The sequence below is a fragment of the Euleptes europaea genome, chromosome 18 (assembly GCF_029931775.1).
Source record: "Euleptes europaea isolate rEulEur1 chromosome 18, rEulEur1.hap1, whole genome shotgun sequence".
NCBI lineage: Eukaryota > Metazoa > Chordata > Lepidosauria > Squamata > Sphaerodactylidae > Euleptes > Euleptes europaea.
In genome coordinates, this window is record NC_079329.1 from 15365232 (window position 1) to 15387562 (window position 22331).

The 22331-nt window shown below is 42.4% G+C and overlaps 1 protein-coding gene across 1 annotated transcript; it reads left to right on the forward strand.

Moving 5' to 3' along the window:
* The first annotated feature begins 204 nt into the window (after positions 1–204).
* LOC130490460 (serine protease 33-like) lies at positions 205–18709 on the forward strand. Its single transcript, XM_056864288.1, has 6 exons — positions 205–259; positions 1525–1545; positions 3077–3242; positions 12012–12289; positions 14122–14303; positions 18530–18709. Exons 1-6 carry the CDS (start codon positions 205–207, stop codon positions 18707–18709), a joined length of 882 nt encoding a protein of 293 aa, XP_056720266.1.
* Positions 18710–22331: the final 3622 nt, after the last annotated feature.

Genomic DNA, 22331 nt, shown 5'->3' on the forward strand with positions numbered 1-22331 from the left:
CTTTTTCCATCTAGACAATTAGCAGGAGTCCTCAGTTCTTTCTGTCTTGCGGGGAAGGGGGGCAGTAGTTCCTTATTCTTTCAGGATGGAAGCTTTGTTGTTCTTTTTATGACCCTGCCAATACATTTCTGCTTGAAAATGTCTTGTCCTGACTTTAAAATGGCTTTAAATGACATTGCTCAGAAAAGTGAGGAGACTGACAACATGGCCAGGATGAAAGTGCTCCTTCTATGGCTTCTGACGCTGCCTCTGCTAAATGGTGAGTTAAAAGCTGATTTTGATACACGTATGCTATTTCATTGCTGAGCAGTTGATTTAATGCACAGTTTTCTTTCGCCTTACTGTTTCTCCAGTTTCTTCTGCAAGTCTTGCTCACTCGTTTCAACAATCTTCCAACACTCATGTGTGCCGCAGTTGGCATTGCAAGCTTTCCCGCTATCAAACTGAAATGGTCTTAGTGGCTAGCTGACAGGTTGATAATAAGAAATGTGGCTAGCCAGAGGGGCCAGTGACACAGACAGCGGAACAAAACTCTGGTTGCTTGAAAGCTAAGTGCTACTTGAGACGAAGAGCACTTTCACACATGCCAAATAATCTGTTTTCAATCCACTTTGAATGCACTTTGCAGCTGGATTTTACTGTGTGAAATGGCAAAATCCACTTGCAAACAATCATTAAAGTGCATTGAAAGTGGAATGAAAGTGCATTATTCAGCATGTGTGAAAGCACCCTGGATAGAATTCCACGCACATTTCGCGCCACGATATCTAACCATGAAGTGGCTGGCCCCTGTGGCAAATGCAAAACCAGGTTACCCACAGACAATGTACAATTCTCTCTGCCTTCAGAGGACATCCTAGGCATGCCGAAAAATATGACCCAGAAAAAGAGCAAGAACCCAGTAGCTCCTTAAAGACTAACAAAATTTCTGGCAGGGTATGATCTTTCGGGAGTCACAGCTCACTTCTTCAGATAACTTCAGATAACCTCTTCAGCTATTCATTAGCCCCTTTTAATCATTATGTTTGGGGGTGTAGTAAAGTGTATACCTCTCCTCCCTCCCTCAGCATGCACATCACCACTTCAGCACAGGGAAGACAGTGGCGTCTACATTGCTTGATACAGAGGACAGGCAATAGTGGCACTTGCCGCACTGAGGTGAAGATTAGGCATTTTATGAAAGATGCCATTTTGGCTTTAATGCTTGAAAAATACTGAGGCGAAAGTTGTGCATTTTATGAAATATACCATTTTGGCTTTAAAACTTGAAAAATACTGAGGTGAAGATTGTGCATTTTACAAAAGATGCCATTTTGGCTTTAACACTTGAAAAATACTGAGGCAAAAATTGTGCATTTTATGAAAGATGCCATTTTGGCTTTAATGCTTGAAAAATACTGAGGCGAAGATTCTGCATTTTACGAAATGCCATTTTGGCTTTAAAACTTGAAAAGCACTGGGAGGGGTCCAAAATATCTGCTCTAAATATTACCCCCTCTCTCCTTTCCCCCAATTCTTTTCCAGGAGCTGATACCATGCCCTCTGGTAAGGAAGACAGCCACGTTTTACTGTAAAAAAGATGTACCTATACATAGCTAACTGGGAGTCAGGATTGCCAGACACTACTCAGTCTTTGGCTTTGACAGGAAAGAGGTTCCTGTGGTTGGAAACAGGCGGTGGAAGCTTTATGAATTAGGAGTTTTAGGATCTTCAGAAAGGAATGTCCCCCCCCCCCACAGAAGTCCGGATCCTGTTTTTAGATTTAGGGCGCATTCCTAAACCCTGCCCTGAATCAACTTAGGAGCCAACATGACCCCGTGCTGGATTAAATCCCCATTTATCCTGTGATAATGGGCACTTGTGCTGGCACAGGGGCATTTCCACTGGCGCCTGGGTTCTGCGGAGCTACACCAGCCTCCCCTGCCAGCGTAGCCTCCCTCTGGGGTCCATCTGGTGCAAGTTCCTGTGCCAGCGTCCCAGGAGGTGTTCCTGGGGGCAGAGCTTCCTTTAGGTAGCTTCCTAGTCCCTTTTGCCCCAGGAATGCCGCCTCCCATGGTGGCAAAGCTATGCCACCTTTCTTGGTGGCATAGCCCTGCTAAAGGCTACGGGTTATTTTTGCCCTTCTTCTATTTTTTAAAATTTAAAAATGGGTTTTTCTTCTTCGCAGTAGCCAGGAATCCACTTTGGCGGCAGTGGTAGATCTCAAAGGAGCATTGCTGCACCTGATTCCTCCAGTGCCCCGCCCCATTTGTAATGCTTCAAAGCATTCCAAGCACTTAACACCTGTCAGTAATCCTCACTTGTAAGGAAGGTCACTTTGTCATTTTCCACAACACACTGACTCTTCGATGACTTCTGAGGCTCAAATACCCATATAGCTGTGAAGCTCAGAAGATGACTTTGGGCCATTCATAAGCTCGCAGTCCATTTTACCTCATACGGCTGTGCTGAGAGCATCTCTTGCATCCCTCGCCGAACCGTTTGGAAGGAAAGATGAAATTAATTGATTTTTGTTTATTTTGATATTTATACTCACTCTCATCGCCAATGGGGACTCAAAGCAGCTTACCATATTCTCCCCACCTCCATTTTATCCATACAACCTGTACTGGTAACCTGCAGTATTGCCAAGAGGCAAAATATTTCTCTTCTCTGTCACCAGAGAGATTTCAATAAAAATCTGTCTCTTTTCCTTCAACACTTAGTGTTTGTTGCCTCTGAATCCCTTCATGGGAAAGAACCATTTGTCTCTCCACAATACGCCTGCCCTGTAAGGCAGATTAGGCTGAGAAAGAGTGACTGGTCACTCAGCAGAGTTCAGGGTGGAAAGTTGAAAATGCCCTCTCGATTTTGGACCAACACTGTAACCACTGTTCTACACTGCCTGTCATACAGAATTATAGACAGATAGTTTTGGATCCAGAATGTTAGAGTAGTTCCCTGAATGTGGATTTTTGGCAGCTGTTGAATAAGGAGTCAGACTGGGGCTGGGGTTGTATTTGCTGTGGAAGAATGCTCACCTAAGCTCTGCCCTCTCCCGTGCCTGATCTTATGCCTCTCTCGCTTCTCCCCATAGCCTGTGGCCGGCCCAAAGTGTCTTCCCCTCGGATCGTTGGGGGGGAGAAGGCTGATGAAGGGGAATGGCCCTGGCAAGTCAGCATACGGAACAACAGGCTGCACATTTGTGGCGGGAGCCTCATCTCGTCCCAGTGGGTGGTGACGGCCGCGCATTGCTTCGATGGGTGAGGAAAAGAGGCTGAGGAGGCACTATGTCCTCTGCACCACTAGGGGGAGACAGAGGGATGGCAATGAGTTGTGCCAGGATCAGTATAAATTCAACAATGGACCAATTCTACCGTCACTAATGCCAAAATGGTATAATCTGTGAGTTGTGATTAGAATCAATTATTTGCGAACCTGGAATATGGGTGTCCAGGTGAGGAGTGGCTCATTGGACCAATCTTTTTATCTTGAGTACTGAGAGAACGTGAATGAGATGTATTGAACACTCAAATTTTCTATATAAATATGAGTTACTATTACTAGGCATCAGGATACAGCTATTACACTCCCATGCTGGCTAATCAATTAGCATCTCCTTGGTTTTGGTATTTATTTGGTCTCTGATGTAGAGTGGTGAGCCAGATGGAGATGCCAGCTCTGGGCTGGGAGATTCCTGGAGCTTTGAGGATAGAGCCGACCCACCAAAGCAGCCATTTTCTCCAAGGGAATTCATCTCTGTAAGTGAGATCAGTTGTAATTCTAGGAGATCTTTAGGTGGGATTGCCAACCTCCAGGTGGTTGCAACAACCAGCATATGGGCTCAAATTTAAGATATGTGGTGTACAATATAATATACCACTTAGTATACTTTTTAATAATGAACACAAACTGATTTGAAATTAAAGAAAAATAGTGTCATTGTCCCATATAATATTCTAGATTGGTGTTGAATTCACACACATGTCAATATCATAAACATATACACAACCCCAATATCATATGTTTATGATATTGACATGTGTGTGAATTCAACACCAATTTTGAATATTATGTGTGACAATAACACTATTTTTCTTTAATTTCAAATCAGTTTGTGTTCATTATTATAAAGTATACTAAGTGGTATATTATATTGTACACCGCATATCTTAAATTTGAGCCCATATGCTGGTTGTTGCAACTAACTTTGTTATTTCAGCATAGGAAAGGTATTCTTGCCATTTATTAAAGGAGTAACTGATAGCATGGAGAAACTTTTGAAAAAACATAACCTACAAACAGTGTTTAAACCCACCAAGAAAATACAACAGATGCTACGATCAGCAAAAGACAAACGAGACCCCCTCACCTCTGCAGGAGTATATCGTATACCTTGCAGTTGTGGACAGGTTTACATTGGGACCACACAACGAAGCATACACACAAGGAGAAAAGAACATGAAAGATACTGCAGACTTGGCCAACCTGAGAAATCAGCAGTGGCTGAACATGGACTGACCCAAACAGGAAACAGGGTCTTATTCCAAGACGCTGAAATACTGGACAATTCTACCAAATATTTTGTCATATTGCACAGAGAAGCCATTGAAATTCATAAACATCAGCACAACTTTAACAGAAAAGAAGAGAGTTTAAGAATGAATAAGGCTTGGCTTCCTGTCCTGAAAACCTCCAGACTAACAAAGACTACAGTCCACACTAGCCATGCGGATTAGCTTTGGATTCCACATGTTAACAGATCACTTCAGGATACAATGGTTCCACATTAACATATCACACCCTCATTAACACATTATCTTGATACTTACAGGACATTGATTAGCACATACCTTTAATTTGCAGGACAATGAATCAGCTCAAACCCAACTCCCTTCTGACTATATATTACTCTTCCTACTCACTTGACACTAAGAGACACTGTCCTTCAGTGTTACTCCTCTGAAGATGCTTGCCGCAGCTGCTGGCGAAACATCAGGAAAGAAAATACCAAGACCACGGTCACACAGCCCGGAAAACCTACAAGAACCGATGAACTCTGACCGTGAAAGCCTTCGACAATATATAGGTCATCGTGTTTTTTGCTAAACCTCCAGGTGGTGGCTGGAGATCTCCCGACTGGCCTCCGGTAATGGCTAAAGAAGGTAGCAGATTAATAAATCAACTAAGACCTGGAAAGGCCCCTGGATGTGATATAATTGATAACCACAGAGATGATTTAGTCAAACGCAGACTGGTGGGCCCAAATGCTTGCAGGCCTCTTTACTCATATAAACCAATTAGCTCACATCCCTTCCAACTGGGGACTTAAAATTATTGTGCCAATATATGAAAAAGAAGAAAAATCAGGCCCTGCTAACTATCGCCCAATCAGCCTTCTTAGCACTGTCAGTAAACTTTCCGCAAGATATTTATACTGGAAGCTTCTCGACTGGATTGATAGAGACAACATACTGCTGGAAGAACAAGCAGGCTTCAGAGCTCCAGGTGGTGGCTGGAGATCTCCCGCTATTACAACTGATCTCCAGGCAACAGAAAACAGTTCCCCTGGAGAAAATGGCTGCATTGTCAATTGGACTCTATGGCACTGAAGTCCCGTCCCGCCCCGCCCTCCCCAAACCCTGCCCTCTTCAGGCTCCATCCCAAAAATCTCCAGGTATTTCCCAACCTGGAGCTGGCAACCCTATCTCTAGGCCCCACCTGGAGGTTAAGAATAAACAGCAGCACGAAGGCTCTAAGTTTAAAATACCACGAGTTGAGAAGAAATGTAATCAATATAATAACAAGCAAATCTGTTTGTCCAAGGTAAGTATATTATAAGCATACACCAGGTAGGACTCAAGACTCATAAACATATGCAAACATTAACACATTCACAAATAGTAATACAGGTTGCTTCACCTCAGAGACTGATACAATAGTAGTCTCTAAAAATAATACAGGTTGCTTCACCACAAATGAATAACAGCAGAAAACACTAGGTTAATTCACCCTAAGAGTATAATATAAATCATTTCCATGCAAACAAAAGGAAAACAGTGTGTTCTGTAAATCAGTCAACTTTCCATTTTCTTCAAAGCAACAACAAAATAAGTTTCCATTTTCTTCAAAGCAACAACAAAATTTTCTATGGCAGCACCCGAGATGATCCTCTCAAGATGGTAGCCCATAAATTCATTCACAGCATCAAGCACAAGACGACACCTCCGGATTGGTGAACGTTTCGCTTAAGAACAGCTTCTTCAGTTATGTTCAGGGCAATGCCTCTGTGAACAATATTTAGATTGTATAAAAGCTGTGTGGTTACGTAGAATATTATCATCACAAAATATAAATAAAGGATCAGTCTTACCGATGTAATGTTTAACTTCTATCTTATGCGAATATAACAAAAATCCTGTAGATGGGCATAAAAGCTATAATAGAAAATATATGTAATGAATAAGAAATCTAAACATAGATTAATCATGAGTGACTAGCAATTTTAAGGCAGCAAAGAGACAGAGACACAGGAAAACAGCTTACCCGAGTAGAAAGAAAGGCGACCCAATGGGTTCTCCTAGTTTCAATTGAATACTGAATCTAGTGAAAGCCTAGTGGTAATTTAAGGAGCGAAGATACAGAGTCCCAGCTGTATGACATAATTACAAGCCTTTTCACAAGCCTACGGTATTTCCTGTGTCTCTGTCTCTTTGCTGCCTTAATATTGCTAGTCACTCATGATTAATCTATGTTTAGATTTCTTATTCATTACATATATTTTCTATTATAGAGGCTTTTATGCCCATCTACAGGATTTTTGTTATATTCGCATAAGATAGAAGTTAAACATTACATCGGTAAGACTGATCCTTTATTTATATTTTGTGATGATAATATTCCACGTAACCACACAGCTTTTATACAATCTAAATATTGTTCACAGAGGCATTGCCCTGAACATAACTGAAGAAGCTGTTCTTAAGCGAAACGTTCACCAATCCGGAGGTGTCGTCTTGTGCTTGATGCTGTGAATGAATTTATGGGCTACCATCTTGAGAGGATCATCTCGGGTGCTGCCATAGAAAATTTTGTTGTTGCTTTGAAGAAAATGGAAACTTATTTTGTTGTTGCTTTGAAGAAAATGGAAAGTTGACTGATTTACAGAACACACTGTTTTCCTTTTGTTTGCATGGAAATGATTTATATTATACTCTTAGGGTGAATTAACCTAGTGTTTTCTGCTGTTATTCATTTGTGGTGAAGCAACCTGTATTATTTTTAGAGACTACTATTGTATCAGTCTCTGAGGTGAAGCAACCTGTATTACTATTTGTGAATGTGTTAATGTTTGCATATGTTTATGAGTCTTGAGTCCTACCTGGTGTATGCTTATAATATACTTAGCTTGGACAAACAGATTTGGTTGTTATTATATTGATTACATTTCTTCTCAACTCGTGGTATTTTAAACTTAGAGCCTTCGTGCTGCTGTTTATTCTTAGCATTAACTATTTCAGCATAGGTGATTGTTTGTGTTAGTATTACTAGACTATGGCTCAGAAATTTACATTATTTAGTTATACTAGCTCCGATAAAGAACGCATTTTTAAAATGCTTCCTAAAAAACCGTTGCAGAGCAATACACAAAATAAAGATATGTCCAAGATTTGGAACACAATGCGCAGGACTATTAGGGCAGAGTCACATGCGGTGACACTTTCCGAGTACATCAATAATGATATAATCCCTAGGGGATTACGGATCCAGAAATCCCCTGCATTATGTAGATCAGACAAGGAGTTCAATGATAAATGGGTGTCTATACTCAATAAATGTTCGGTTGACCTTATGATGCTTGTAATTGAACGGTCTCTTAGAGAAGCTGAAATGTCTAAAGAATTAGTGGACCAATTAAAAACGGAAGTGAAAACTGGCCTTCCGGAAGAGGATTTTAAAAGTCAATTGACCAAATTGTAAAATGATCTAGAAAAATATGCAGCTGAAATCGATGCATATAAACATAAGAAATTCTCACGGGATCGAGAGGACTATGCGCGCAACAGAGTTTATTTTTGGCTTGGACAAGGCGCCCAGCAGCGCGCTTCTAGGGACAGGGCAGAACCTAGAGAGGGCTCTGATTCTGAAGCCTCATCCTCGGATCAGGCGGGCTCTAGCTTTTCCAGCGGGGGTTCTTATGGTTCGTCTTATTTTCTCCGCCCTCCCCGACGGGATTTTTCATACGCCCCGAGACCACAACGGGGTCCCCCTCGCCGCAGACCTCAGCCGCGCCAACAAACTTGATAATTAACTTATCCTCTAGGAACTTCTCTATGGAAGAGGAGCGCATTCTTAATTTGGGTCTGGGCTTTGTTCCCACACCCCGTTATTCGGCATTTCAGACTAGAGTAGACCTTTTTAAATTTTTTTGGAACATTAAACTAAAAGAATTCTTTGGAGAACAAGCCGGTCCCATCAGGAATTTTCATCCAAAATCATCTTTTACACCCAAGAATCCCAGTCATTTCATCAATACCTTCCAGTTTTTGGTTCTTAGGGACATTGACAAACTAGAAAAACGTAAAGCATGGCGTAAAGATAATCCTTCTAATTTTTCTCCTGAAGATTATACCACTCTTCAGAATCTTTCTAATGATTCTTCTATAATTATCAGACCTGCAGATAAGGGCGGGGCCATCGTTATTCAGGATTCAGTACGTTACCATACTGAAAATCTCAGACAGCTACAGGATTGCCGTTTTTATAAAACTATTCCTTCGGATCCCACCTTTAAAATTTTGAATATAATCAAAACAGTCATTTTTGAAGGGCTTGCTTTGAATTATATAGACAAACCCACAGCTGACTATTTAATGACTCAAAGTTCTAGAGTTCCTATTTTTTACAGTCTTCCCAAGGTTCATAAAACGCTTATTGATCCACCAGGTCGTCCCATCATCTCTGCAGTGGGAAGCTTATTAGAGCCACTCTCTAAGTTCTTAGATTCTTTTTTGCAGCCCTTTAGTAAAATGACTCCCTCGTACATTAAAGACACACGGGAATTTATTAACAATATTGAAAACTTACCGTTACCCCCTGAAGCAGTCTTTGTGTCCTTAGACGTATCTGCCTTGTACACTAACATACCTTTGGAAGATGCACGCAATATTATCCAGGACAAATTGGATTCCCGATCAGTGCTTCAGCCTCCTACACATTTTCTTTTGTCTTTGGTGGATATCATTTTTGAGAACAATTTTTTTAGATATGGAGATCAATTCTATGTCCAAACACAAGGGGTTGCTATGGGGGCAGCCTTCGCTCCCTCCACAGCGAACCTATATATGATTTCATTCGAGGAAAAGCATTTGTTCAGCAGTGAATTTTTTCATCAGCACATTACCACTTATTTTAGGTATATAGATGATTTGTTTCTCATTATAGACTCTGTTTCTAATTTTGAGTTCTTACTTGGATTAATTCATTTGATCCGCATCTAAAATTCACAGGCAATTGGAGCAACACTGCCCTTGCTTATCTTGATGTGACGGTCTTTAGGACCGCACAGAACACAGTAGCTGTCAAGCCTTTTCACAAGCCTACGGATCTGGGGGCTGGATTACATTTCTAGTCGCATCATCCCCTCCATCTCAAGCGTAACCTTCCCTTCAGTCATCTGTTAAGATTAAAAAGAAATTCCACTTTGGAAAAGGATTATCACCAAGCTGCAGAACGTCTGATTAATAAATTAAAAACGAGAGGATATGATGATCAAGTCACCTTGCAAGCTCTAATGAAGGTGGCAGATAAAACACGAAAGGAATTGCTATCCAGTAAGGAACCTCGGGAGTCGACACCAAGAGTGTATGCCTCTTTACAGTTCACCCACCTGTCAGGAGAAATTAGGAAAATAATTCTTCGTCATTGGCATTTATTACAGAGCGTGCCAGGGTGTCAGGAAACACCGTTATTAGGACTAAGGAAAACACAATCATTGAAAAATTGTCTAGTCAAAACGGACTGCCTCCTTAAGAAATTGAAATCTAAACCGCATGGCCACTTCAAATGTGGCACATGCGCGATGTGCAAGTTTTGCCTACCCGTGAAGGAAGTCAGTTCGACCGCCTTCAGATTTAACTACCATATCAAACAGTTCAGCAATTGTTTATCTCAAAACGTAATTTACGTGGTCAAATGTCCCTGTTCTCTTTTATATATAGGCTCCACGTCTAGACAATTAAAAGTGTGCATTGCTGAACATAGAACGCGAATACGCGCACGCGTACTGGATGCTCCATTAACAGAGCATTTTGTGAAGATGGGCCACACAGAGGACGATCTATTATTTTTCGTTTTATGGAAGTATTCCTCCAAATCTTATCAGAAGGAAGATATCCCCACGGTATTACACAGGCAGGAGATGAAAATGATATTCTTATTTAAAACCCTGGCCCCAGCCGGTCTTAACAACGAATTCGACCTGGGCTGCTTTCTCTAAGTCTTTACCGCTCTGCTCCCTTACCACACTGAGATGAGGTTTGTAATTATGTCATACAGCTGGGACTCTGTATCTTCGCTCCTTAAATTACCACTAGGCTTTCACTAGATTCAGTATTTCAATTGAAACTAGGAGAACCCATTGGGTCGCCTTTCTTTCTACTCGGGTAAGCTGTTTTCCTGTATCTCTGTCTCTTTGCTGCCTTAATATTGCTAGTCACTCATGATTAATCTATGTTTAGATTTCTTATTCATTACATATATTTTCTATTATAGAGGCTTTTATGCCCATCTACAGGATTTTTGTTATATTCGCATAAGATAGAAGTTAAACATTACATCGGTAAGACTGATCCTTTATTTATATTTTGTGATGATAATATTCCACGTAACCACACAGCTTTTATACAATCTAAATATTGTTCACAGAGGCATTGCCCTGAACATAACTGAAGAAGCTGTTCTTAAGCGAAACGTTCACCAATCCGGAGGTGTCGTCTTGTGCTTGATGCTGTGAATGAATTTATGGGCTACCATCTTGAGAGGATCATCTCGGGTGCTGCCATAGAAAATTTTGTTGTTGCTTTGAAGAAAATGGAAACTTATTTTGTTGTTGCTTTGAAGAAAATGGAAAGTTGACTGATTTACAGAACACACTGTTTTCCTTTTGTTTGCATGGAAATGATTTATATTATACTCTTAGGGTGAATTAACCTAGTGTTTTCTGCTGTTATTCATTTGTGGTGAAGCAACCTGTATTATTTTTAGAGACTACTATTGTATCAGTCTCTGAGGTGAAGCAACCTGTATTACTATTTGTGAATGTGTTAATGTTTGCATATGTTTATGAGTCTTGAGTCCTACCTGGTGTATGCTTATAATATACTTACCTTGGACAAACAGATTTGGTTGTTATTATATTGATTACATTTCGTCTCAACTCGTGGTATTTTAAACTTAGAGCCTTCGTGCTGCTGTTTATTCTTAGCATTAACTATTTCAGCATAGGTGATTGTTTGTGTTAGTCCCACCTGGAGGTTGGCAGTCCTAATTAGTAGGGTTGCCAACCTCTAGGAACTAGCTGGAGATCTCCTGCTATTACAACTGATCTCCAACCGGTAGAGATCAGTTCACCTGGAGAAAATGGCCGCTTTGGCAATTGGACTCTATGGCATTGAAGTCTCCCCCCTCTCCAACCCCCACCCTCAGGCTCCACCCTGAAAACCTCTTGCTGGTGGCAAAGAGGGACCTGGCAACCCTATCCTTCAGCCTTTCCTCATAAGGCTTGGTCTCCAGGCCAAATGAACGCTGAGAGTGAGTATAGGCTTAAACTTAGCAGAAGGGGTGCCAAACACAGAGCCCCTTGAGAGCTCCTATCCAGCCAGCGAGCCAGCTGAGGCAGCCACCTCCTTAAGTCCTGATCTGGGCTGGCGAGGCATGGCCTGGCCCAACCAAGTGACATTTATGTCACATCCGGCTCTTGTAAAAAATAAGTTTGACGCTCGCCCTAATTTTTTTTTTGGATTTCCATCCAGACCGCTGGTCCCAGACGAGTATCGAGTGCACCTGGGAGAATATGAGCTTTCCAAACCTTTGCCCAGCATGGTCTCGTCCGGCATCAGCAAAATCATAGTGCATCCGTATTACACTGGATCCAATCTGGGCACTGACATCGCACTCCTGCAGCTGGAAGAGCCCGTCCGGTTCTCCCAGACCATCAAGCCCATCTGTCTGCCTGATACTTTGGATCCGGACCCCTTCCCCGCTGGAATGTCATGCTGGGTCACCGGCTGGGGCCACCTCTATCAGGGAGGTAAGAAGGAGCTTGGTGGGGCCTAGGGTTGGTAAGTACCTCTTCGCCATTGGCGGGAGGTTTTGAAGTGCCTGGCTGTCTTTAGAGTCCAGTGAACAGACAGCAAGGAGGAGGTTAAGTTCAAAAGTAAACAGTTCTTTATTTAGCTAGACACAGAGCTGGGTGAGTTAACCACAGATAAGGCACTGGGTTACTCACAAAGGAACAAAGCATGGGATAGATCCTTTATACCTTAGGATCGGGGGAAGGTACATTGCCTTACAAGGAAACAAAAAATTCGTATTACAAAAGAACCAATACACATTAGGTGTCTACCAGTAAGTTAATTAGCATAGCCTATAGATGTTGCCCGAAGGCGTAACTAAGTGGGTGCTTGATCTTGTGAGCTAGGAAACAGAAACTACATTCCTAAGGACAGATGTAAGAGTAACTGTGTCTGTAAAGACAACTCTCTCTCATTATGGTGAGAGGCAGTACCAGGCAGTGAGAGTATGATTTGTTGGCTCAAAGCCTTTGGATGCCAACTTCTCTAAAGCTTTTATGTGTGTGCATATTACATAGTGTTTTATACCAGCCCTTATATTTAGACACAACAGTTTTTGGGCGGAGCCTGAGGAGGGTGGGGTTTGGGGAGGGGAGGGACTTCAATGCCATAAAGTCCAATGGCCAAAGCGGCCCTTTTCTCCTGGTGAACTGATCTCTCTTGGCTGGAGATCAGTTGCAATAGCAGGAGATCTCCAGCTAATACCTGGAGGTTGGCAACAGTAGGCCAAGCTGATCCGGCATCATGTGTATGAGAGTATGAGGCATTGTTTCTATAGGAGAGACTCCTATACACGTGACTCCATGAAGATCCATGTGTAGGGTGGGAAGAACAATGGACACACAGAGAGAGGAGGGATCAAAGGGTTAAGACCAAGAGAGGGACATCCCATTCAAGGGGATAACACTTATACGCACTTAAAGTGATGTAGCGCCCCCTAATGTCCAGGCATGCTAAGTTGCTCCCCCAACAGTTATATTGGTATACCATTGTAAAAAAAAAAAATCAAGCCAGAACTGACCCTAGAAGCTAAAATGACTAAACTGCGGCTATCGTATTTTGGTCACGCCATGAGTGACAAGAGTCACTGGAAAAGACAGTCATGTTAGGAAAAGTTGAGAGCAGCAGGAAAAGAGGAAGACCCAACAAGAGATGGATTGACTCAATAAAGGAAGCCACAGCCTTCAATTTGCAAGATCTGAGCAAGGCTGTCAAAGATAGGACATTTTGGAGGACTTTCATTCGTAGGGTTGCCATGAATCGGAAGCGACTTGACAGCACTTAACACACACACACATTGTAAAAACAGGTATAGCTGGTATTCTGAATTCCCAACTGTATTTTAAAAAAGGAAGTCTAGCCTTCTACCTTGTGAAGATGTGCCTTTTTCTTATATGTGCCTTATATGTGCCTTTTTTCATATATGTACAATGCAGTCCTAAGCAGAGTTACAGACTTGTAAGACTAGGGTTGCCAGATCTATGTTGGGAGATACCTGGAGATTTTGGGGGTGGAGCCTGAGGAAGGTGGGGTTTGGAGAGGGCAGAGACTTCAATGCCAAAGAGTCCAATTGCGAAAGCGGCCATTTTCTCCAGTTGTAATAGTGGGAGATCTTCAGTCACCACCTGGAGGTTGGCAACCCTATGTCAGACTATTGACTACAGTGGACCTAGAAGGAATCACTCTGCTTTGGGATCACAATGCCAAAGTCCCAGTGAGCATGAGAAGAAACATTGAGTCTGTTTCTCCAGTTTGAGCCCAGTCTCAGTCCCCCCTACCCCTTTCCCAGCCCCCTTTCCCACTCGGACCCTGCAGGAGGTGGAAGTGCCCATCCTAGGCGTGGAGGACTGTAACCGCATGTACCACAACTACACCTTCTCTAACACTGAAGATGTGCCGGAAGGCTTCAGGCTGATCTACGAAGACATGATCTGTGCTGGGTACCCGGAAGGGAAGAAGGATTCTTGCCAGGTAAGATCTCTGGCTCAGACGGAGCAGAGAGCAAGAGGCCAACTGTGTGGCAAGGGCTTCTTGTTTCTTTTACACATGGGCCTTTAAATACGGTTTCTGTGACTTTTGATGGCAGAATTATTTAGCAGCAGATGGGATTTCATGAAAGAAGGTGCTTCCTGTAAATAAGCGGGGGAAATTCTGCTTCCAGGAGCCTGAAGGTGGTCAGTTCCCACCTCCAGCTAGAAATTGGCACCTAGTAGTAGGGTTGCCAACCTCCAGGTGGTGGCTGGAGATCTGCTATTACAACTGATCTCCAGGCGACAGAGATCAGCTTACCTGGAGAAAATGGATGCTTTGGAAGGTGGATTCTATGGCATTGTACCCTTTTGAATTCCCCCTTCCCCAAATGCCACCCTCCTTAAGCCCCACCTCCAAAATGTCAAGGTATTTCCCAACCCAGAGCTGGCAACCCTGCCAAGCAGGGAAGAAAGATTTGGGAGGATGATGGTGCTAGAAGGTCTCTTCCTGGAGATTTCAGGATTAATGCTTCCCAAGACATGAGATGGGGTTGGTGAAACAGGGAGGAAGTAGTTATGATGACCTTAAAAGAAGGGTCATAGGCTGCTACTTTGAGCCCCCATCTGGGGAGAAAGTAGGGTTCCCAGCTCCAGGTTGAGAAATACCTGGAGATTTTGGGGGTGGAACCTGACGAGGGAGGGGTTTAGGGAGGGGAGGGACCTCAATGCCATAGAGTCCAATTTCCAGAGCAGCCATTTTCTCCAGGGGAACTGATTTCTATCGCCTGGAGATCAGTTGTAATCACGGGAGATCTTCAGCCAATACCTGGAGGTTCGGGCGTGTTGAACAAATAATTTGGTAAATTCCTTACGGAAAACATATATCAACACGCAGCCACTATAAACAATCTCTTTTTGTATTTCAATTTATCCAGTTTCATAAAGTTACAAATTATACTACTAGCGAAATAAAGTATACAGTAATATTTCTACAACAAAAACATTTGTTATAGACAAGGTTGTTCCAACTGTATAGTTCTATAGCACTTTCACTGTTGAACTTTTAAAACGCCAAGGGAATTGGAACCAAATATTTCTTTAGCCGGCTGCCGCAATCTGCTGCGCCCGTTAAGGAAGCACTCACTGCTTGCAATCGTGCAACGTCCTCCGGAGCTCTGCGTTGCTGTTAACTCTTGCTTGTACAGCAACTGTTGTTGAAGATGTATAATGCTCACAGAAGATTTGAACACTTCACAAGGTGCTGTTGCGCCACAATGTGACAAGATCCAGGGTTTTAATCTTGTTTCGCGGGTATAGAATTCTGCTTCTTCAGACTAAATTATATCTTGCCATCTGACCGCAATTTCACAGTTCCTAGCAAAAGACTTGTAGTCACATTGTGGCGCAAAAGCGCCTTCTGAACAGTGTTCAATGGAACAAATCTTCTGTGAGCATTATACATCTTCAACAGCAGTTGCTGTATAAGCAAGAGTTAACAGCAACGCAGAGCTCCGGAGGTCAGCTGAGGTCAGCTGACCGGAGCAGTGAGTGCTTCCTGCAAAATTTTGAGTTACGTTTATGTACGAATGGGGTGGATATGTGTACGGTAGCCCCTATCATGTCTAGTTTAAGAAGAAGAGTTGTTTTTTGTATGCCGACTTTCTCTACCCCTTAAGGGAGACTCAAACCAGTTTACAATCACCTTCCCTCCCCCCCTAAACAGACACCCTGTTAGATAGGTGGGCCTGAGAGAGCTCTTAATAGAGTATTGTACTGCAAATGGTCTGGTGTGGAACGATGAAAATCTAAGGTCCTGGTATTCTCAAAGTCCTGGAAACCACTTAAATGGATAATTGGTGGCAACTCACTTGAGCAGGTCAAATATTTTAAGTATTTAGGCATTTATTTCCATCATAATGCATCTTGGAAAACCCATTATCAATTTGCAACTAAATCAGCAGAACTTCGCTCATTAGCAATTATTCAGGTTTTTTTCAATAGAGGAAATCAATATATTCCTACTGCCCTTAAGGTCTTTAACTAAAGCCAAAGTCAACATGCAATTGCTGTATGGAATTCCTGTCTGGATTAGTGCACTAGGTTATCCACTGGAACGCACCCAAGCCAAATTCCTCCGAAAAATAATGGGCATGCCCTGTTGTGTCCCATATGCCGCATTGTGCTTGGAAACTGGCCAAATTCTACTTGAAACAAGAGCGTGGCTCATGACTGTAAAATTCTGGTTATGCCTCCATTTTAAGGCAGATTTCTCTTCCCTTATCTACTATATGCTCATGGAGTCACATGCTTCAAAGTGGCTTCAACATATTGAGAGCAAAATTGAATCTATTGGCTTTAACCTCGACTCCTTGCTTATGCTTACTGAGGCAGAAGCTTTTCAAAGGATAAAATGCAGGCTCTTAGATATAGGACTTCAAGACCTAAACAGTGCTGCTAATAAAACATGCTCCCCATCAAATTTAGGGGTACCTTTTGATGTTTATCATCCCTCCCCATACTTATCTCACCTGTGTGATCCTTCTCAATGTAGAACCATTACTCTGGCCAGATTTAATGTTTTGCCATCTGCGCTACTTGAAGGCAGATTGCCCTTGTGGCAACAATTGTATTGAAACGGTGGTTGCTCACATCTTATTTTATTGTAGTTTCTACACAGAATCTCGTAATGAACTTTTAAGCCCCCTGTTGGTTAATAGACAGAAAGTTTCAGATTCTTTTAACGTTTCCTATTTATTGAACAATTGTTCACCACATATATTGGAGACGGCGGCACAGTTTTTAAAGTTTGCTTTAAAAAGCCGGCCAAACGTTTAATTAGACGGCAGTATCAACAAACAGCGTTATTTGATGTAACTGTCTTTTAACTATGCCATAAAGGGCACTGTTTAATCTCTTCATTCCTTTTGTACGCTTTTTGTATTATGTTTTTATGCCAATAAAGGAATGATGATGGTGATGAGGTAGATGAGGCTGAGAGAGCTCTAAGTAGGGTTGCCAGGTCCCTCTTCTCAACCGGCGGGAGATTTTGGGGGCAGAGCCTGAAGAGGGCGGGGTTTGGGGAAGGGAGGGACTTCAATGCCATAGAGTTCAATTGCCAAAGTGACCATTTTTCTCGAGGTGATCTGATCTCTATCGGCTGGAGATCAGTTGAATTAGCAGGAGATATCCTGCTACTACCTGGTAGTAGTAGTACCTCTCTGGAGGATTGGAGAACCTGTGGTCTATGAACCCTCTGGGTCATCTTTGAGACTGTGGTGACAATTTGCATTTAGAAGATATTCAACTGAAGAAGCAAAACGCGAAACGCATACCAAGCAGGAGGTATCGTCTTGGAATTTAGCATTTGGAACTTTGCATTCTGTTGATTTTGGAATTTAACATTTGGAACTCTGCATCATTTGCATTTGGAACTTTGCATTAGTTGCATTTGTTGGAATTTTGCTTTCTTACATCGTGCCATTCACACTGCTAGCAACTCTGTGGTGGACCTTTTTGTTGCAACTTTTTCAGTCAAGTTTCTGGACTATATTACATGTGCAGTGGACATTCTTTCATTTCCTTTGGTGGTGCCTTGAACCTTGTACTTGTTAGAGTACTTACCTTATGTTACAATTATTTTCATGCATGATGTAATGCTTATTTTTCATTTTTTGTCATTAAACAATGTAAATAATTAGCTGTACAGTCAACACTGATATCATGTTGAGCCTTCGTGCTGCTGTTGCCAAAACTACCTGGTAGTTGGCAACCCTAGCTCTAAGAGAGCTGTGACTAGCCCAAGGTCAACCAGCTGACTTTGTGTGTAGAAGTGGGGGAACAAATCCAGTTCACCAGATTAGCCTTCGCCGCTAATGTGGAGGAGTGGGGAATCAAACCTGTTTCTCCAGATCAAAGTCCACTGCTCCAAACTGCTGCTCTTAACCACTACACCATGCTGGCTCTCCTAGAGAGATGAGTTTAGCGTCTTCCCTGGTGAAAGAAGAAGTGCCTCTGAGCATGCTAAGAGTCTTCCCTGGTGAAAGAAGTGCCTCTGAGTATGCTAAGTGTTCACCCCCCCTTACAACTGATATACTGTAATCAGGTTTCCTGCCCTCATGTCTAGACTGGGGTGGAGGAAGCATTTCCTTGAATGGGCTGTGAACTCTTTCCTGTCTTTTTACACAAATGCAACTGTGTCCCATGTTCCCTTGTTTCTGTCTTTTCCAGGGCGACTCAGGGGGACCCCTGGCCTGCAAGCAGAATGGCACTTGGTTTCTGGCTGGAGTGGTGAGCTTCGGGTATGGCTGTGCGAATGCCAACCTACCTGGCATCTACACCCGGATTACCTCCTACATGGACTGGATTGAACAAACTGGAAGTGGAGCCCATCTCCCGAGTGCTAATTGACAATCGTCAATTTAGCCCCATACTGTGTTCTCTGATTGGTTCTCCCATCTTTCCCATCACTCACTGTCTTAACTGGAGATACCGGGGTTAAACTTGGGACCTTCGGCATACAAATCAGGTGCTCTGCCACAGAGTTATGCTACAATTGAGACGCCAACCTACATATTGTCAGCTTTCACTGGTGTTGGTGGAGATCTCCAAAGCCATAGTTAGAGGCCTTTCCAGCCCTTGATTTGGTGGTCTTGGGGGTGGAATCTTGGATCTTCACACAGAACATATATTTTACTATTGAGCTTGCTTGCCTGGGCCTTTCTCCACCTACCCTGTTAGCCATGGGTGTAGATCAAGCATCAAGTTCCTTGAAGCAAAGGGTGGAAGACATTGGACACCAGCCAGACCTTGGAAAATCACCATTTTCCCTAGTACTTGATAAATCTAGATACTTGGTCTCACCTGCAGCTTATTTTTATCATCTTGAGTCTATTAATTATAGGAATGCCTTTACCCTACCAGGCCCTACCATTGGCTGTTTTAGAAGGGAAATATAAGAAGATCCCTAGATCAGAGAGGTTATGTCCGTGTGGAACAGGGGACATTGAAGCCATCGAACATGCACTGATATGTCCCATTCTACCACAAAGTTAGATCAAACTTATTACCCCCCTACTTGGTAAATTCCTTGATGAGTCAGTTGAGCTTTTGGCAAAGAAACTCCTATTAGGATAAGACCCTCCGGTTACACTCCAAGCTGCCAAGTTTTGCGCTGTTGCTATTAAAATACGCGGAGCTTTATTAGAGAATGATTGTTAGACTATTTTACAATTTTATCAATTTTAATGTGATAATTTTAACCAGGGTTTGCTTTTATTGACCTTACACCTTTATAGGTACGGGCAGTCTGTGATTCTGCGGTGCAAAACTATTGTGTCTGGAAATTTTGATGGGTTGGCACGTGATTGGTCAGTCGACTGTATTAATAAACTTGACTTGTCTACTATTGAGGTCCTTCTGTGTATAAAATTCATGTTCGGAAAAACCCGCATGGGTTGTTCCCCATGGGTCTTGAAGGCAGATTTTAGGAGAACTTCATTTAGGAGAAAAAACTTCATTTTTTTAGGCATTAGGTTTGCAGTAATAGGCATATTTGCTTCTGTGTAAGCTTGACTGACCTCGGTCAGTTTTTCTGAAAGCATACATGCAACAGAATCAAGCTATAAGCACAGGAGCCCTGATCTGGATAGCTAAGTCTAGCCTGATCTCGTCAGATCTTAAGCAGGGTCGGACTTGGCTAGTATTTGGATGGGAAATCCAGGGCTCGACGAGGAGGCAGGCAACGGCAAACTACCTCCGACCGTCTCTTGCCTTGAAAACCCCATGGGGTTGCCATAAGTCAGCTTTGACCAGATGACAAAAAAGAAAAAAGAAAGAAAGAAAGAAAGAAAGAAAGAAAGAAAAGACAAGACAAGACAAGAAAGGAACACTCATTGGATGCCAATGAAGGACAGACAGAAGACACAAAAATATGTATTTGTTCTTTTCACCTAGAGAGATGATAGTGAAACAAGTGTTGGGATACTGCTAGAGTTGCCAACTTCCAGGTGGTATCAAAAACAGAGCTTGAGCTGATAAAGTCAAAATGGATGAGAAATATGCAGCCACTATGGCATCAATTTAACCCTTATAATATAATAAATCAAAACACAGCTTCAAATGGTTCAACTATATTCGAAAATAAGTCTTCATATTCATGTAAGACAAATTACAAGTGCATCCTCATTCTTTCTAATGATGCAAACAGTGGCCTCTACATTGTTATTTGTTCAAAACAATAATAGAATAATGGTAGCAGTCCGAACAAATGGTGGAATGGGTGTTACAGGTTTCCGATAGCTTATCCCTGTTTCAGTTATAATTGTCTTCAGCCACCCTTTCTTCAGTGCAAACCCATTGTGTTTCTGCCACTCTCCAGTTTTTTTCTACCAGTTGCCTCTTTTTATAATTTCAGCTGATTTCAGTCGGTCAGAATACATTCAATATTTCATAGGCACATCACCACTTCATATTGATGCCTTTCCCCTAATAATACACAATATACTAATATTGAAACTGTGCACATTATAAACAAAGCTTCAGATAAGCACGCAACAATCCACAATCATCATTTCAATTTACCCACCAGATTTTTACAACACAAAGTAACACGCTGTATAAACGTTTCACTGCTTCATATCGAGTGCCATTCATTCACAAAGAATTACAGGTGTTTGAAATCATTCAGGGAGGAACTCAGGGAATTAGTTCATCATTATGGGAGTGATCCTAAACAAAACTTATGGAAATCCTGAAAATCACATGCGGCATACAAACCATTGGGAACTACCATATTAAACATAGTAATGAAGCGAGCCTCTTGATCTTTTGTATGTTGGATCTAACATACTTTTAACGCTGAAATTGCCATAAAGCAAAAAACCGAAGGTCCGTGTCCAGGTGCTTGAATTTTCTAAAATGATCCACGACCAGTGCTTCAACCACATCATTCCTTATGTGTGAGCGGTGCTCCCCAATACGCAAATTCAATGGGTGGCGAGTCTTTCCTATGTAAATCAATTGGCATGGGCAAACCAGGGCATAAATCACATTGGATGAATTGCAGTTAGTAAATGATTTAGGTTCAAAACTAAACCCCGTCTTAATGTAGGTAAACCACTTAACTGGCAGAACATATGCGCACATTGTGCCGGACCCACAGCAAAAGTGGCCCTCTGTATTGGAGATAACCGATCTCGTTTTGACATCCGAGTGCACCAGCCTGTCCCTTAAAGATACAGTACGCTGATACCCAATCAAAGAGGGTGTGGAACAGCCTGGAATTGTATTTAGTATATCCCAGTGTCTGTTTAATATTCTTTTAATTCCACCTACCAACGGAGTATATTGGAGTGAACTAACAAACCTATCTTGCTGCCTCTCTCTACTCTTAAACAATTCCTTACGGTTGCGTGCATCTGCTCTTCTTTTTGCTTTCTCATACATCTCGATAGGATAACCTCTCTTAGTCAAGGTTTCCCGTAAGGCACACGCAACATTTTCAAAATCACCCTGCTTCGTGGCATTTCTTTTTAACTGCAAAAGTTGGCCATATGGCAAATTGTTCTTTAAATGATTTGGGTGGTATGAATTGTAATGAAGAAGGGCTCCCCTGTCAGTTGGTTTTCTATAAGGTGTCACCCACAACTTTCCATCATTAACAATGTTCACAGTAATGTCTAAACCCCTCCTCCTCAGGCTCCGCCCCAAAAACTTGCCGCCGGTGGAGAAGAGAGACCTGACAACCCTATAGCAAGCTGTTTTTCATCAGGCTTCTGCTCAAAGACAATGAACGGCTCCAGCAGACAGATGTGTTCCCCCCTCCCTGAAAATCCTAGAGCACACACAGCCTTATACTTCCAGCTCCCAAAGGTGGTGGAGGAGGTACTGTATTTGCCCTGTCCTTTACCTACCCCCCATCTCTCTATGATACTGTGCCCCATATGCCTGACATTCTTGCCCTTCACCATGTTTGGGTCCATCTGATGACCAGTTTACAGCTCTGGAGATCTATAGATGTGTGGCTGTAGCT

Excerpts from the sequence above, each read along its gene's own strand:
- LOC130490460 (XM_056864288.1), top strand. The coding sequence starts at position 205 with ATGGCCAGGATGAAAGTGCTCCTTCTATGGCTTCTGACGCTGCCTCTG. Across the intron at positions 260-1,524 it reads GACGCTGCCTCTGCTAAATG|GAGCTGATACCATGCCCTCT; the intron begins GTGAGTTAAAAG and ends ATTCTTTTCCAG. Across the intron at positions 1,546-3,076 it reads AGCTGATACCATGCCCTCTG|CCTGTGGCCGGCCCAAAGTG; the intron begins GTAAGGAAGACA and ends TTCTCCCCATAG.